Here is a 16,204-nt window from a genome sequence, read left to right as displayed (position 1 = left end):
ATTGTCATTGGTTGGATTCATTCCACGGGTTGCAAGAGCCGAGCTTTCTGGAACAGTAGGAACGCTTGGGATGTCTTGATTTCCCATCATAATCTTCTTCCTACTTTCTTCTCTACGCACCTCAGAAAACGCTTTGCGAATTGATGGCAAGGGCCTCATCTCGAACACTCTTCCCCTGACTTCATCAAGGTTTTTGTTTAGCCCAAGTAAGAGTTTCGAGACTCTCTCCTTCTCGACTATTTTCCTGTATTTGGCCGCATCTCCAGGGCAATCCCAGTCGAGTTCTTCAAAGACATCCAATTGTTGCCAAAAACGGGTAAGGGTGTTATAGTATTGAGTGACAGTAAGATCACCTTGTCGCAAGTCATGAAGGTTGCTTTTAATCTCTAATAATTCTGTTGTATTGTCGTTGTCGGAGTACATTTCCTTTGCCGCATCCCAAATTTCTTTTGCAGTTCCATAGAACATGAAATTCTGCCCAATTTCATTATCCATGGTATTAATCAACCACGACATCACTATGTTATTCTCTGATCTCCAAGTTTGAAATTTTGGGTCTTCCTTTTGAGGAAGTATGGCAGCGTCGGTGAGATATTCGTCTTTTCCTTTGCTTGATATGAACATCATCACTGATTGAGCCCATTGAAGGTAATTGTGTCCGTTCAGCTTGTGCCTAATTATTGGTAGTGCGAGACTTTCAGATCCGCCATAGCCGCTGTGAGAGATTTGTCCTGGGCTGGAAGAGGCGTCGGACGTGCTGCTTTTATCAGTGGCCATTCCGTACTTGACCATCAATGGAAATTTTTGAGGTTCAGAGGCTGTTCTGATACCATAAAGAAATATATGGGAGAAAAAACTTCTCTGATATTTTTATTATTGTTATCATTGGAATAAATGAATTACCAGAATATATAGGAGAGGAAACCTTCACAATTAGGTTAACCAACTCCTTGATTCTAGGAAGTAAAATAGGAAACTAACTAACATAAATCTTGGAGATTTGGATACTAATTATCTTCATCTCTTTATTTGAAACTAACAAAATATGCTAACTAAAGCTGCTAACTAATTATCTTGGAATTTCCACAGTATTTTCAATTGAACCCAACTCCTATAACTTCAATTTCTCAGATCCTTCTTAAGTTATTTTCTATGGCAAAATATTTTTTTTTCTTTCTCACACACATTGTATTGATTGGTTGTGCAATGTCCGGTCTATTAAGCTTTCTAGAAGACTCATGTAACAAGCTTTCAGCCAATGACTCCCAGACCAGATAGTCTTAGGGCATTAGGTGTAAAGACACCCTTAAGGACTTAATTGCTCAAGTCAACTAGGCTACAAACCTAGACAAACCAAATCATTTTTTTTTCAATTTCTTCAATTTTTTTTTTTTCCTTATCCTTTCCCCCACTTCTTCATGCGAACACTTTAATGCTTATGAGACATGAGACCCAATTACTCCATGAAAGGGTTTAGATTTTTTTTTCCTTTTATTTATTTATTTTTTTATACCATAGTAATAATTTTCAAAGTTCACCAATTCATATCCATCCATAGTCATCAAAATTTAACCAAAAATATAAATACCGATAGATTTAAATACCAGAACTCCTATCTTACTAGATAATGGAACCCACATAAGATGAAGCACAAATATTAGGAATTCAGGACTGTCTCAGAAAATAATTTTAAATATTACTTAAGTGTCTTTATCCCCCACAGTTCTCAAATACATGAATTAAAATCAATATGCCGAAGAAAAAGAATTGATTTTATTTATTTATTTATGTATTAGTATTATTATTGTAAAACTAGAGTCATGCCCCTAAACTTGAATTGGACAGTGTCCTCACTGGGCAAAATGTAAAAGCAAGAAAAATAACAACTATTAAGAAAAGAAAAACAAAGAACAAAAGCACCTGGCAGGATAGCTAGAAAGGAGGCGGCGGAGCATTGGGATTAAGCCCATTGTGAATCTTAAGAGCACGCATCATGTCCATCACGGACCTCTGATACTGACGAATCGTCCTCTGTTCTTGACGAATTTTGTGAACTTCAGCTTTGAGTTGGGTCACCTAATATGGATGCTTTGCACAAAAGATTAGCAATAAACTAATAGTAAGGAAAGTGGTTATTGTGAATGCCAAGTAGAGGAATAATCAAGGGATATATAAGGTAGGGAAGGAGGAAGAAAGGAAAGTGGGTATGGTGAAGGAAGGATTTCTAATGGGGGTAGGAAAGTGGGTTTATGTGGAAAGTGGGTGTAATGGGTTTAGGAAGAGATAAATTGGTGAATGGGAAGTTGAAAGATTGGAAGAAGATAGATATATAAGGGTGTGTATATATATATAGGTAGATGTAGAAGGGGTGTGAAAGGAGGTAGAAGTGGAGAAGGTTAAGGATTGGATAGGAGAAGAGGAAAAAAATTCTGCCCAAATAAAAAATATATATATATATATATATATATATATATATATATATATATTTTACACCAGGCGACGGTCGCCCAGGCCGGGCGAACGATCGCCCGGACCTGCTCTTCGCCCACCTGCTTTAAATTATATATATATATATATATATATAAAATTTTAAAACAAGCTATCCTAGACTATAAAATAAAAACTAAAATAACCTATCCTAAATACAAAGAAAAAAATCTAAACTATTCTACAAAATTTATCTATTTTGTCACATCTTCGATGATCCCCGAGGCTGCTTGGTTGACCTATCCGCCAATTGGGAATAACTGAAGTAGACTTCAATTCTTCTAATCCAAGTTGCAAGTAAACCGAATAAGGAAGAAGGTTTACACTTGCACCCAAATCTAGAAGGGCTCGCTCCACTTGATGGTTCCCTATTGTGCATGAAATTGTTGGAGCGCCTAAATCTTTGAACTTTGGAGCAGTGCAGTGCTGGATTATGGAACTCACTTGTTTAGTTAGTAGCACCTTCTTAGGAATATGGCTATTTGAACGCCTCTTTTGAGTACACATATCTTTTAGAAATTTGGCGTAAGCTGGAATTTGCTGAATTGCATCAAGCAATGGGAGATTAATCTTTACCTGCTTGAATATCTCCATTATGTCCTGAAGTTTGCCTACTTGCTTCGCTATTTTTTATGTTTCTTGTAGTCTCTGAGGGAATGGTACAGCTGCATGCTTCTGCTCAGGAGATGGCGGAGGTGCTTCTTGTGCTTTTTCATTACGCTCCTTCTTTTCTTCAAGTTTTTTCTTCCAATTTTCATCCTTCTTTGCTTCCTCTTATTCCACCTTGTTTTCAACTTTTCGCCCACTTCTCAGAGTAGTGATTGCTTGCACCCGTGCATGGTGAACCTTTTGGCCAGTAATGTCATCAATTACACGCACACCTCTTGGATTAGCCATTGGTTGACTAGGAAGCTTGCCTTCTTCTCTTCTATTCAAGGCTAGGGCTAGTTGGCCAACTTGAGTTTCTAACTTGGCAAGGGATTGAGAATGAGATTGCACAAGTTGATTAGTTGGCTCTAACTGCTTTGCTATCATTGCCTCGAGCATTGATAAGAATTGTTGCGGTTGACCGAAGGCATTCATAGGAGTGAACCCTGGAGGATTTGAAGTCTAAACTTGAGATTGAAAATTGCCTTGTACCTGAGGTACTTGAGGTGGAGGAGCTGATGTTCCTGTGGCTGGACTTCTCCATGAGAAGTTAGGATGGTTTCTCCAAGCTAGATTGTAAGTGTTTGAAAATATATTACCTCCGAGGCAACATTAACTTGCTCTTGTGGAATTTCTTAACACTGAGCTGCACTTGGACAAATGGACACATGGTGAGTAGGACTGGAACAGAAAGAGCACACATCAAAGCCTTGAGCATCAGTTGAATGAGGAGTAGAATTTGACTGTGACGTCATCAATTGTTCAACTTTCTTGGTCAATGCCTCTATCTAGCTCACTAGCCTTTGATTTACTCCTGCTTCATTCACACTTTCTGCTCTCTTAATATGGTAGGGGGTCTTACTACTGGAGGTAAGACATGTTGTGTAGAGTTATCAGATATATTTTCGAAGAGTTGCCATACCTCCTCTTCACTCTTCAACATAAAATTTCCACCACACGATGCATCCACGATACACCTTTGTGTCTCATTGAGCCCCTTATGAAAGAAGTTGACAAGCTATCATTTTGGCATGTCGTGATGTGAACACTTTCGAAGGAGGTCTCTAAATCTATCCCAAGCCTCATTAAAAGGCTCCTCAGGCCCTTGAGCAAAATGGGTAATGGCATCTTAATATTGAGTAGTTCTCACCATGGGGAACTATTTACTCAAAAACTCCTGTCTCAACTCAGCCCATGTAGTGACGGAGTTTGCTGGCAAGGAATTAAACTTTTTCGCCTTGTCCTTCAATGAAATGGAGAAAAGGTGTAGCTTGAGTACATCATCGTCAAAGCTCTGGATCTTTATTTTTCTACACACCTCTGCAAAGTCATCTACATCTAAGTGCCGGCATGGATCCTTTTTTGATAGGCCGTAAAAAGATGGCAGTAACTGGAGAGTACTGGCCTTAATTTCGTAGTGATTGGCTCTCACTTCAGGGTATCGAACTGTAGATGAAGAGTTATATGCACCTGGTTCATAGTGATCCTGGTTCCACTTGCAACTCCCAGTTGTTTTCCCTATCATCCACCATCTTTTCCTTTTCAAGGCCTCCAAAATCTTTCTTCAAGTGTTTGAGAATCCTTTCGATTTCTGGGTCGAACGAAAGCTTAGGGAGTGACAAAGAACGTCTTCCAAACATGTACTGTCACCTTAAATAGTCAATAGAATCACAATAAAATAAAATAAAATAAAATCCTAAACTAAGATCCTAATTGAAATTAATTGTAGAATTTAATATAATCTGTCAAGAACTAAAACACGTCCCCAACAGCGGCGCCAAAAACTTGTTGTAAGATTTATATGTAACCACTCGCAAGCGCACGAATCTTTGCAGATAGGGCTTACTTGTAAGGGTTTCGTACCCAAGGGACTTGTGTTAATGAAGTTGTTAACAGATTTCTCAAATTCTCAATTAACTTGAATTAAGATAAACAAGTTTGAATTGGTTTTAATCTAGATGAACTAAGTATAAAATTAAACAGAAAGCCATGATTAATTTAGAGAGAGAAAATCAGAGAGAGAGAAACTAGGGGCATGACTTCACCACTAACGTCGCACCACTAAACATGGACTATCTTCGATTAGCATAAACCATCTACCTAACTACTTTACTCTATGGTGCATCTTTTCTAGGCATAATGCATCAAATCCCTAATATTATATTTAGAGAAAAACCATTGTATAACTATCTCATTCACAACTACAAGAAGTGAATGAGTTGTGTTCAATCACAAGATTCAAATATCTAAGACAGATACAAAAACGCTTTGTAATTGAATTAAAACTTTAAAACCTATTTTTATTGAAAAGTCAATTAAAAATCCTATAGGTTACACAATCATGCATGAATAATAATTGTTCTCCAATAAATAACTACAATCAAACTAGTGGCCTAACGGTATCAAGCCCTTACCTCCTGAAGGGAGGTCAGGGATTCAAGTTTCAGTAGAAGCATGTGTGTGTGAGTACCAACTAAGAAAAAAAAAAAAAAAATTACAATCAAACCAGTGGTTCTAAGCGAGGGTTACATCACAGCCCTAGCAAAGCGTTTAGCCTAGCATCTTTGGAATGGAATTCTTCATGGTTTAGGAAGACATCTTCACCGCCATGGATTGATCTCTTCTTTCTTCTGAATGCTTCTTCACTGATATCAGCCTCAAGCTCCTCTGTATGTGATGCCCCTAATGATGTAGAGAACTCTCTTTAAATAAGAGAAGATTAGCCACAAAGTTCCCTTTTTCATATAGAAGGCATATGAAAACTTTGTCAAACAAGGACTCCAAAATTCGTACAGACTTCCAGTCCAGTTTTGACAAGGTAAACGACTATTTTATGAAATCCTCGTGAAATACAAAATTGTAGCTTTTCAAATTTCCTTTCAACTTGCGCGGGAATTGACTTGTTTTGACACTCGAGGAGAGAGAGACAAATAGATTACCAAAATGGGTTCAAGTTACCAATTTTGGAGAAAGTTTCCTAGTTGGAGAACTAGTTGGAGAAGGATTCTTCCTTTTCTTCTTCTTTCCATTCTCATCAACTTGTGGCTTCTCTTGGACTCTTTTCTAAGTCTAATTAGACTTGGATCTTCATCATTGCTCGGTCCAACGGATGTTATCTTTTAAAGCTCGAAATCACTGGTCTTGACTGATATTACAATTAAAGCCCTGAAATAAATAAAAACAATAAAACAATGTAAAATCACAAATAAAACTACTACTAAGAGAATAAAACATGGAAGTTAAGGGGCTAAAATGTATAACATTTAGCGCCTAACACCCAACACTTTAGTAACAATCTTGTACATGATGTTGCATAAAAATATAGGCCTTAGATCAGCAATCTTGAAGCTTCCTCTCTTCTTGGGGAATCAAAATCAAGAATGTAGCATTCATACCTACATACATTAAACTTCTATTAATGTACTTTCAATACTATGTTTGAATTGGTTTGCTTATGCTGTTGTATATTTAGCAAGATGTAGATTTCTGTTGTCTTCTTTTAAAAAACCTCATTGTCGTAGGTTTCTGTCAATTTATTTAAGTGATTACTTGACAGAAATCCTTTTTGTAACACTCCTGATAGGACTTCATACAGGTCAAGGATAAAGTCAACAATCAAACAGGTGAAACTGAAGGTATGACTTGCATATTTTTCTATTATGTGATGATTAAGAGTATTATGAAATATGGTTGCTGACCTTTTGGCTTTGCAGCTGTTTGGTCAGCATTTTCTCTTGTCACAGGGAATCATGACGACCATCTATTAAGACAACATGATAACTTAGCTGAATTTATTTAGAGGAAAATATTTTCTAGACGGAGGCGAGTGCCCTTCTGATATAAGCTAATGACCTCTCATGTGTTGTATATAACCCAAACAATTGCCTTCTTTTGAGGTTTTCAAAGAACAAGAGTTAAAGAACCATTCTATAATTTCTGACGCAAGATGATTATGAAGGGATATTGGAATTAAATTTTCCAGAGAGGACATAAAGAATCATGCTCGAACTGTCAAACCCCATAGTGCTGCCCCTCTGCAGCCGGTCTGCCTGCAGTAATACATGTAGAAGTTGGTTACAGAAGCATGGACTTGCATAAATCTCCTGACGTGTGCATTTATTTTAGATTGTATTGTTTGCTACCAGTTAAGGACGAATGAAGCTTAGTGTTAGATATTAGAAGCTGGACTAGCTTTACATAACTTAGGTATGAGCAGGACAAGTTGCTTCTCTTTGACTATCTTATAATTCTTATTTGACTAAAAAGAAGTTTTGGGTTTTGGCTTACTCAAACCGAGAGCCAATATCTATATTTATATACAAGAATAGGGTACAAAGAAAGGAAACCAAATCAAAGAAAGGCAGAAAATATGCCAAAATCTACGTGATCCCATGATTATGGGGATCTTATCTACGGGATCCCATGATTATGGGGATCTTATCTACGTGATCCCAGGATTATAGGGATCTTACATAAAACACCTAATAAAAGGTTAAAAACAACTAATAAAAAATAAAAATAATAATAATAAAGATATTTCAACACTCCCCCTTACGTTGGAGTGAAGATATCAATCAAGTCCAGCTTGATAATCGAGGAATGAAGCAAAGATGGACCAACAAATTTGGTGAACACATCGGCCGACTGATTAGAGGAACGAACAAAGCATGGCTTGATAATTCCCGAACGAACCTTCTCTCTGATAAAATGATGTCCACCTTTATATGTTTAGTCCTCTCATGAAGAACAAAATCTGAAGCAAGCATGATGGCTGACTTATTATCACAAAACAAGTCGAGGACTGTTTTTCACCTAGCCCTAGCTCCTCCAAGAAAGATCGAAGCCAGAGAATCTCACAAGTACCCTGAGCCATGGCACGATACTCAGCCTCTGCTGAAGATTTCGAAACTATAGGTTGTTTCTTACTTTTCCAGGATATAAGATGGTCTCAATAGAAAGTACAGAAACTAGATGTGGAATGTCTGTCAATCTTGGACCCAACATAGTCTGCATCACTGAAACAGGATAGCCCAACCTGCTTGCTAGAAGAATAGAATAATCCAAGTCCAATACAGGACTTAAGATATCGAAGAATATGATATACTTCATCCATATGAGTTGTACGAGGAGCATGCATAAATTGGCTCACAACACTAACCGCAAAAGCCAAATCAGGACGGGTGTTGGTAAGATAAATCAATCTTCCTACCAAGCGCTGATACTACGAGGGATCAGAAAGGAGATCTCCAGACTCAGCCGAGATCTTCAGATTAGGATCCATAGGAATGGAAGAAGTTTTACACCTAAGCGTACCCGTGTCTCGAAGAAGATCCAAGAACTACTTCCTTTGCGATAAAGAAATACCCTGCTTAGATCTAGCAACATCAATTCCCAAAAAATATCTGAGTTGCCCAAGGTCTTTCACATCAAAAGTTTTAGCTAATTGAAGCTTTACTTGAGCAATCCCAGGGATGTCATTGCCAGTAATGATGATATCATCAACATAGATAAGCAGAATGATACATCGACCAATGGAGGAACGGTGGATAAAACATGTATGGTTAGAATGACATCTAACAAACTCCATGGATAGATTTACATCACTGAAGCAGCTGAACCAAAGCTCTGGGAGATTGTTTTAATCCATACAAAGACTTCCGCAATCGACAAACCTTTTCAGCATACTCCCCCTCAGCCCGAAAACCGGGTGGAGGATCCATGTAAATAGTCTCAAGAAGATCACCGTTAAGGAAAGCATTCTTCACATCAAGCTGATGAAGAGGCTAATTGTGAGAGGCAGCTAGGGAGACAAGCAAACGAACTGAGGTTAATTTAGTCACTGGAGCGAAGGTATCATTATAGTCTTTACCAGGAATCTAAGTAAACCCTTTAGCCACCAAACGGGCTTTATACTGATCAATAGAGTCATCAGCCAGATATTTAACACTGAATACCCATTTGCAACCAATAGTCTTTTCACTAGGAGGGAGAGATACAAGCTCCCATATTTCATTATGCTGCAAAGCATCCATTTAAATCTTCATAGCAGACATCCAATTGGGATTCGGGAGAGCCTCAGACAACTTTCTGGGAATGGAAATGGAATCAAGTTTGCCTAGAAAGGCTTGGTCCTGAAAGACCATCATAAGAGATATACTGCGAAATAGGATGATCATACTACAAGCGAATCCAAATCGAGCAAGGGGTTTGCGGTCCCGAGTGGGATACCGAGACTCGGGAACAGGAACAAAAATAGGGTCAGGGCAATGTAAAGGAGAGAGATATATACCTGAACTTGAATCTAAGGAGGATGAAGGCAGTGGAGGCAGAGCACAAGGGCGGCATGAATATACCTGCAATGGGGGTGAGGAAACCACAAGAGAAGACTCTTATTGAAAAATAAGAAGAGGACGAGCAAGAGGAGAAGCCTCTCGATCGAGAGTAGAAGTTTCCTGCAAGATAGTGTTAGAACCAGAAAAGGGGTATGCTCATGAATGGTGTCATCAAGAGAGTGATTCATTAGTCTGGATTATAACATCGGTAACCTTTTGACACAGAAGAGTATCCTAAAAAGATACATTTTTAATGGCCTTGCTATCAAGTTTAGTATGAGAAGGGCTACGATTCTGAACAAAACATGTACATCTTAATACCTGAGGCATGATGAAAAAAATAGTAATATCAGGCTGAAGCACTTGTAAGGGGGCCTTACCATTTAAGACTCTACTAGGGATATGATTAATGAGAAAAGTAGTTGTAAGAACCGCCATGTGCCAGTATGACTTTGGCACATTCATACCACTTAAAAGACATCGAACAACTGACATTAGCTGGTGATTTTTATGCTCTGCAACACCATTCTGTTCAGGGGTATATGGGCAAGTAAGCTGATGAAGAATACCTTGTTGGTTAAGTTGAGACCGAAACTCATTAGAAACATATTCACGACCATTGTCAGACCTAATATTCCTAACAACAGTTTTATATTGAGTTTTGATCATTTAGACGAATTGAGTGAACAAGGGAAAAACTTCATATTTCTTTTTAAGTAAATATACCCATGTGCAACGGCAATAATCATCAATGAATGTGACATAATACCATGCCCCGAAAAAGCAGTAACAGGAGGACCCCACACATCATAATGTATGAGATCAAACATATCAGGTGCACGATGCATATGAGAAATATAACTGGTTCTAGTATGTTTAGAAAGCTCAAAAATTTCACATTAAAACTTATTATCCTCACAAACCGTTATTAATGAAGGGGAAAGTAGACATAAATACTGAAAGTTTACATGCCCAAGGCGAGCATACCATAAACTTAAAGTCTGAAAAGAAAAATCATAAGACTTGGAAACTGGAAGAACAGAGGCTTGAAGGCTTGAAGTAAGTGGACGAGGTGTCGGTGGAGGATCCCTAAAGTAGTAGAGTCCATCATGCTCATATTCCCTGCCAAAAATCCTCTTCGAACACCGGTCCTTTAAACACAGTAATGAGGAAAGAAAATCACTGCACAATTTAGTGATTTGGCAAGTTTGCTAACAGAGAGAAGATTGAATGCAAAGTTAGGAACATAAAGAACAAATGACAAAATAATATCAGGGGATATATGAACTTCTCCTTTGCTACGAATAATGGTGGTTGACCCATCAGCTAGACTAACAGCCTGATTAACAGGGGTAATAGAAGTAGAAAAAAATGACAACTCACCAGTCATGTTCATTGGCTCCGGAATCCAGAACTCAAGTAGGTTTTCCCACTTTAGCATGATAAGCAGAAGGAGTACTTGTAGCTATAATAGTCGTGGGAGTAGAAAAGTCGGCCCTGGTAGATAAGGCTCCGAACTTCTCCTAAAGCTGACCAATCTGGGACTGTAACTGGTTGAAGTCCTGAAAAGATGGTTTGGGAGGAGTTGAAGCAGGAGGGGCAACAATTTGTGGAGTAGTATACCCACTAATAGTATCGGCTACTGTGGCAGTGCGGCCACGACTGGAAGATAAAGTGTCATTTTGGCTACTAGAATTACTCATAGTACCAGAATAAGACTGGTCCACACGTCGAAGAGGGAGGAAAAAGAAAAGCAAGGTCGGAAAAATTGGCTCTTTCCTCCAAATATGCTGCCGAACAAACACCGGTAGCCCACAAAAGAAAAAAAACACACTAGAAGGACCCTTAGATCATAAAAATACCTTAGGGAATTCTCCTAAAAATGGAGTAAAAAATAGAGGGTTACCCGAGGGGCTCGGCGCTGGGAGGAGATGGAGGTGTGCCGGAGGTGAGAGAAAATAGAGAGAGTGAGAGAGATGCTGGCAGCGTTTGGGAGGAAGATGGGGAGGCAAAGGTTTTTGTTTTGCTCTGATACCAAAAAGAAGTTTTGGATTTTGGCTTACTTAAACTGAGAGCCAAGATCTATATTTATATATAAGAATAGGGTATAAAGAAAGGAAACCAAATCAAAGAAAGATAGAAAATATGCTAAAATCTACGTGATCCCATGATTATGGGGATCTAATCTACGGGATCTCATGATTACGGGGATCTTATCTACGTGATCCCATGATTATAGGGATCTTACATAAAATACCTAATAAAAGGCAAAAAAACGACTAATAAAAATAAAAATAAAAATAATAATAATAAATATATTTCAACATATTAATATGATGTCAATAGTTATAATTTTTTAAAGGGACACGTGTTGTGGACCTCAAAGAAACTATAACTTGACAAAACATTAATTTTTGGTGGATAAACGTGGGGTAAGATATAGTTTTTCATGGTTTAGTCGCAGGGTATTTGTTGACTTTAAGATATAATTAAATCGAAAGTAAGTGATAAAGAAGAAGAAGAAAAAGAGAAGAAAACGGATGAGAGAAAAAGAGAGAGAGATGGGGAAAGAGAGAAAGAATGAAAGTATACTTTTATCCTTCCACCACATTCTATTTATAATAACAAGTTTCAGAAATTACACATAAGCCCCAACATTATATAAGTAATAACAAATAAGCCCTTGACAACACTCCCTCTTAAGCTGGTGCAAAGATATCTATCATGCCCAGCTTGACTAACATATTTTGCAAGCAAGTCTTGCTCATACCCTTAGTCAAAACATCAGCAACCTGATGATGTGTATTGACATATGGAGTACAAATCAGCCCAAGACGAAGCTTTTCCTTGATGAAGTGTCGATCGACTTCAATATGCTTTGTCCTGTCATGTTGAACTGGATTGTGGGCAATGCTAATAGCAGCCTTGTTTTCACAATACAACTTCATTGACTCGCGAACAGGATAACCCAACTCACCTAACATCGTACGTAGCCATAACAACTCACAAACACCATGTGTCATGGATCTGAACTCAGCCTCTGCACTAGATCCAGCTACTACACACTGTTTCTTGTTTCGCCGTGAAACAAGATTACCTCCAACAAATGTGCAATATCCTAAAGTAGATCGTCGATCTGTTACAGACCCTGCCAAATTAGCATCAGTATAGGCTTCAACACACAAGTGGCCATGACTGCCAAACAATATCCCCTTACCAGGTGAACCCTTGAGGTAGCGAAGAACATGATGAGCTGCCTCAAGGTGAGGTGTACGTGGAGCATGCATAAACTGACTAATCACACTAACAACGTAGGCAATATCCGGACACGTGAGAGATAAGTAAATCAGCCTCCCAACCAATTGCTGAAATCTTCCCACATCATCTAATGGGTCTCCATCTACATCATTAAGCCTATGGTTATACTCAATGGGAATATTAATAGGTCTAGCTCCAAGCCTGCCTGTTTCAGCCAACAAATCTAATACATACTTCCGTTGAGAAATGAACACTTTCTTCGATCTGCACACCTCGATGCCAATAAAGTATTTCAATGATCCGACTTCTTTAACCTCGAACTCTGTCCCCAAGAATGACTTCATTAGACGAATCTCTTCCGGATCATTTCCAGTGATAACAATATCATCAACATATACAATAAGGGCAGTGGTGTAGCCCTGGTGCTTCTTGATGAAGAGAGTATGATTTGCCTGACTCTGTGTGTACCCTACTCCTTTCACAGCAGTGCTGAACCTCTCAAACCAAGCATGTGGCGACTGCTTTAACCCATACATAGCTTTATTTAGCTTGAACACTAAATTATGACCATTAGCAAGCTTAAACCCTGGTGGTATAATCATATACACTTCTTCCTCCAAGTCACCATGAAGGAAAGCATTCTTTATATCTAGCTGATGTAAGGGCCAATTCAAATTAGCTGCCAATGAAAGAAGAACACGTATAGAGTTCATCTTGGCAACTGGAGCAAATGTTTCTAGATAATCAATTCCATAGGTCTGAGTGAAGCCCTTTGCAACTAACCGAGCTTTATATCTCTTAATTGTTCCGTCTGCATGATACTTTAATTGTTCCATTTGCAGCCTACTGGTTTCTTACCCCTAGGTAATGGAACAATATCCCAAGTACCATTCTTCTCAAGGGCCTTCATTTCTTCAAGTATAGCTTTCTTCCATGGAGTTTGACTGAGAGCATCTGAAACACTAGAAGGAACAAATACAGAGGAGATACACGAAGTGAAAGCACTATATGTTGGAGATAAGGCATCATAGGATACAAACTGAGATATGGGATGCTTTGTACAACTACGAACACCCTTGCGATAGGCAGTAGGGACATCAAGATCAACAGGAATGCTATTAGGAAAAGAATCAGGAGTATCAATGTCAACTAAGGAATTACCTGGATCGAGGGAGACTTCTTGGTCCTGGGGTGAGTTAATAACTTGTTTTGCCCTTCTAGTGTAGACAATTGGCCGCTTTCCTGTTGCAAGTCATTAGTGTTAGGAAGACTAGACATGGGTACCTCAGTAAGAAGCTCCCCCTGAATGGGAACAGACAAAGGAAGGGTGCATTCCCTCTGAATGGATAACGGATTCTCTACCTGTATAGTAGTCTTCCCTTGTAGAGAATCCCGAGCAGTGGAAAAAAAAGGAATAGACTCAAAGAATGTAACATCCATGGAGACAAAGTGACGACGAGTGGTATGGTTATAACATCGATACCCTTTCTGAGTGGTGGAGTATCCAAGAAAGACACATCGGATTGCCTTAGGGTTCATTTCGTCCTTGCGATGATGAATGTAAACATAACAAACACAACCAAACACTTTCGGAGGGACAATAAACTAGGCAGTGTCATGGTGTAAGATAGAGAAGGGGGATTGATCGCCAAGAACCTTAGAAGACATGTGATTAATAAGGTATGTAGCTGTTAAGGTTGCATCAGCCCAATAACTTTTAGGCACTCCCATCCCAATTAGAAGAGAACGGGTCACCTCCGTAATATGACAGTGTTTTCTTTTAGCTACGCCGTTCTGTTGTGGTGTATTGTCACAAGAGGTTTGATGGACAATCCCGTTATTAGCAAAATAGGTGGCAAGACCACCATACATAAACTCTCCTCCATTATCAGATCGAAATATTTTGAGGGGACAGCCAAATTGAGTACATACCATCCTATGAAAGGTTTTAAAAATGGAATGAACTTCATCTTTGGTTTTCATAAGATAAAGCCAAGTATATCGACTAAAGTCATCAACAAACACAAAAAAGTAACGAAAACCAAGTAATGAAGTAGTAGATTTAGGACCCCACACATTAGAATGAAAAAGCTGCAAAGGAGCTGTATTTTTATTAATACTAGTAGGATAAGAAACACGACATTGTTTGGCAAGAACGCATGTTTCACAATTTAACTCAAAAGATTCAACAGAAGCAAACTGGGGAAGCACATGCTTCAAAACAGGAAGGGGTAAATGACCTGGTTTATTATGCCATCACATTAACAGATATTTATTTACAGTACTATTCCTAACACTAGATTGATTTGCTGCATAATAAGAAGTTGGCCTCGCATTCAGCAAATACAAGCCATTGTCCTCACGTCCATTTCCAATTATCTTCCCCGTGTCCAAGTCTTGAAACACACAGTGAGATGGAAAAAAGGTTACACTACAATTCAAGCCTTTTTTAATGTGACTGACAGAAAGGAGGTTATTGGTAAACTTTGGGACATGAAGAACAGAGGATAAGGTAAGATTTGGAGAGGCAAAAACAGTGCCCTTCCCCGCAATGGAAGTGAAGGTGCCATCAGCCACTCTAACCTTATCCTTATCAGAACATAAATTGTATGAAGAAAAATCAGATGCCATACCAGTCATGTGATCAGTGGCTCCTGAATCAATGATCCAGGGTGGCCCACCGGATAATGTGGAAACCTGATGTGCCGAATGAGAGCGGAGGAATGTTGTGTTAGTAGATGTCGGAGAGCATCAAGTTCAACCTCGGACAAAGAACTCGGTGGCCCTAAGGAGGCATGACCAGTAGAAGCAGTCTCACACTCTGCAGTATGTGCCGTAGATAACCCCCTAAATGGAGCCTAGCATTCGTATTAGCAGCAGCTGGAGTAGGGCGACCATGTAGATTCCAGCATGTTTCTCTAGTGTGGCGCGTATGCCCACAATGATCACACCTCAACTTGCTTTTGTCATCCTGTTTTCCTCCTTTTGGAGGATTGGGCTTGTTCTATTGTTGTGTGGCAAGAGCAGACCTCTCAGACAATGGTACTTCTGGCTCAGGCTTAGTGTATACAGGTGCAGACATAGCCTTCATTCTACACTCCTCAACCTGAATATACGAAAACACATCTCCAACAGAAGCAGGGGTTGGATACCTGCCTAACACTTGTACCCTGGCATGCTCGTATCTCGGATGCAGACCACCTAAGAACTCATAGATTCGATTCCTTTCTACGGTTCTACCATAGCATGAAATGCTTTAACATCAGCTACACACACAGGTATGTAGTTTTGTTAGTGATCTAACTCTTCTCATTTACCACGTAGAGTGTGGTAATGTGTAGTAAGAGTTTGGTCTTCCTGCTTGAATCTTGAAATTTGTTGTTGGAGTTCATACAGTTTTGCAAAATTACCAACTGAGAAATACGTTTCTTCCACAGCCGTCCATAGCTCTTTAGCTGTTTTCATAAACAAAAACCCTT

General features: G+C 39.0%; 1 protein-coding gene across 5 annotated transcripts in view; it reads left to right on the top strand.

Annotated features, from left to right (window-relative positions):
* LOC132279478 (uncharacterized) overlaps positions 1-16,204 on the top strand; it is a 43,555-nt gene that overhangs the window by 21,403 nt on the left and 5,948 nt on the right. For 3 of the 5 annotated variants that reach the window (XM_059781468.1, XM_059781465.1, XM_059781467.1), the window contains one exon: positions 6,719-6,770. In XM_059781468.1, the coding sequence (XP_059637451.1) occupies positions 6,719-6,770 (52 nt within the window). The remainder of the gene's footprint in view (positions 1-6,718; positions 6,771-16,204) is intronic. The other 2 variants (XM_059781469.1, XM_059781466.1) reach the window with 1 other exon arrangement.

The sequence above is a fragment of the Cornus florida genome, unplaced genomic scaffold, assembly GCF_030987335.1.
Source record: "Cornus florida cultivar Cherokee Brave unplaced genomic scaffold, ASM3098733v1 CherokeeBrave_3.0.0_Hap2_Chr10, whole genome shotgun sequence".
NCBI classification, from domain to species: Eukaryota; Viridiplantae; Streptophyta; class Magnoliopsida; order Cornales; family Cornaceae; genus Cornus; species Cornus florida.
This window is presented reverse-complemented; position numbering and strand designations above follow the sequence as displayed.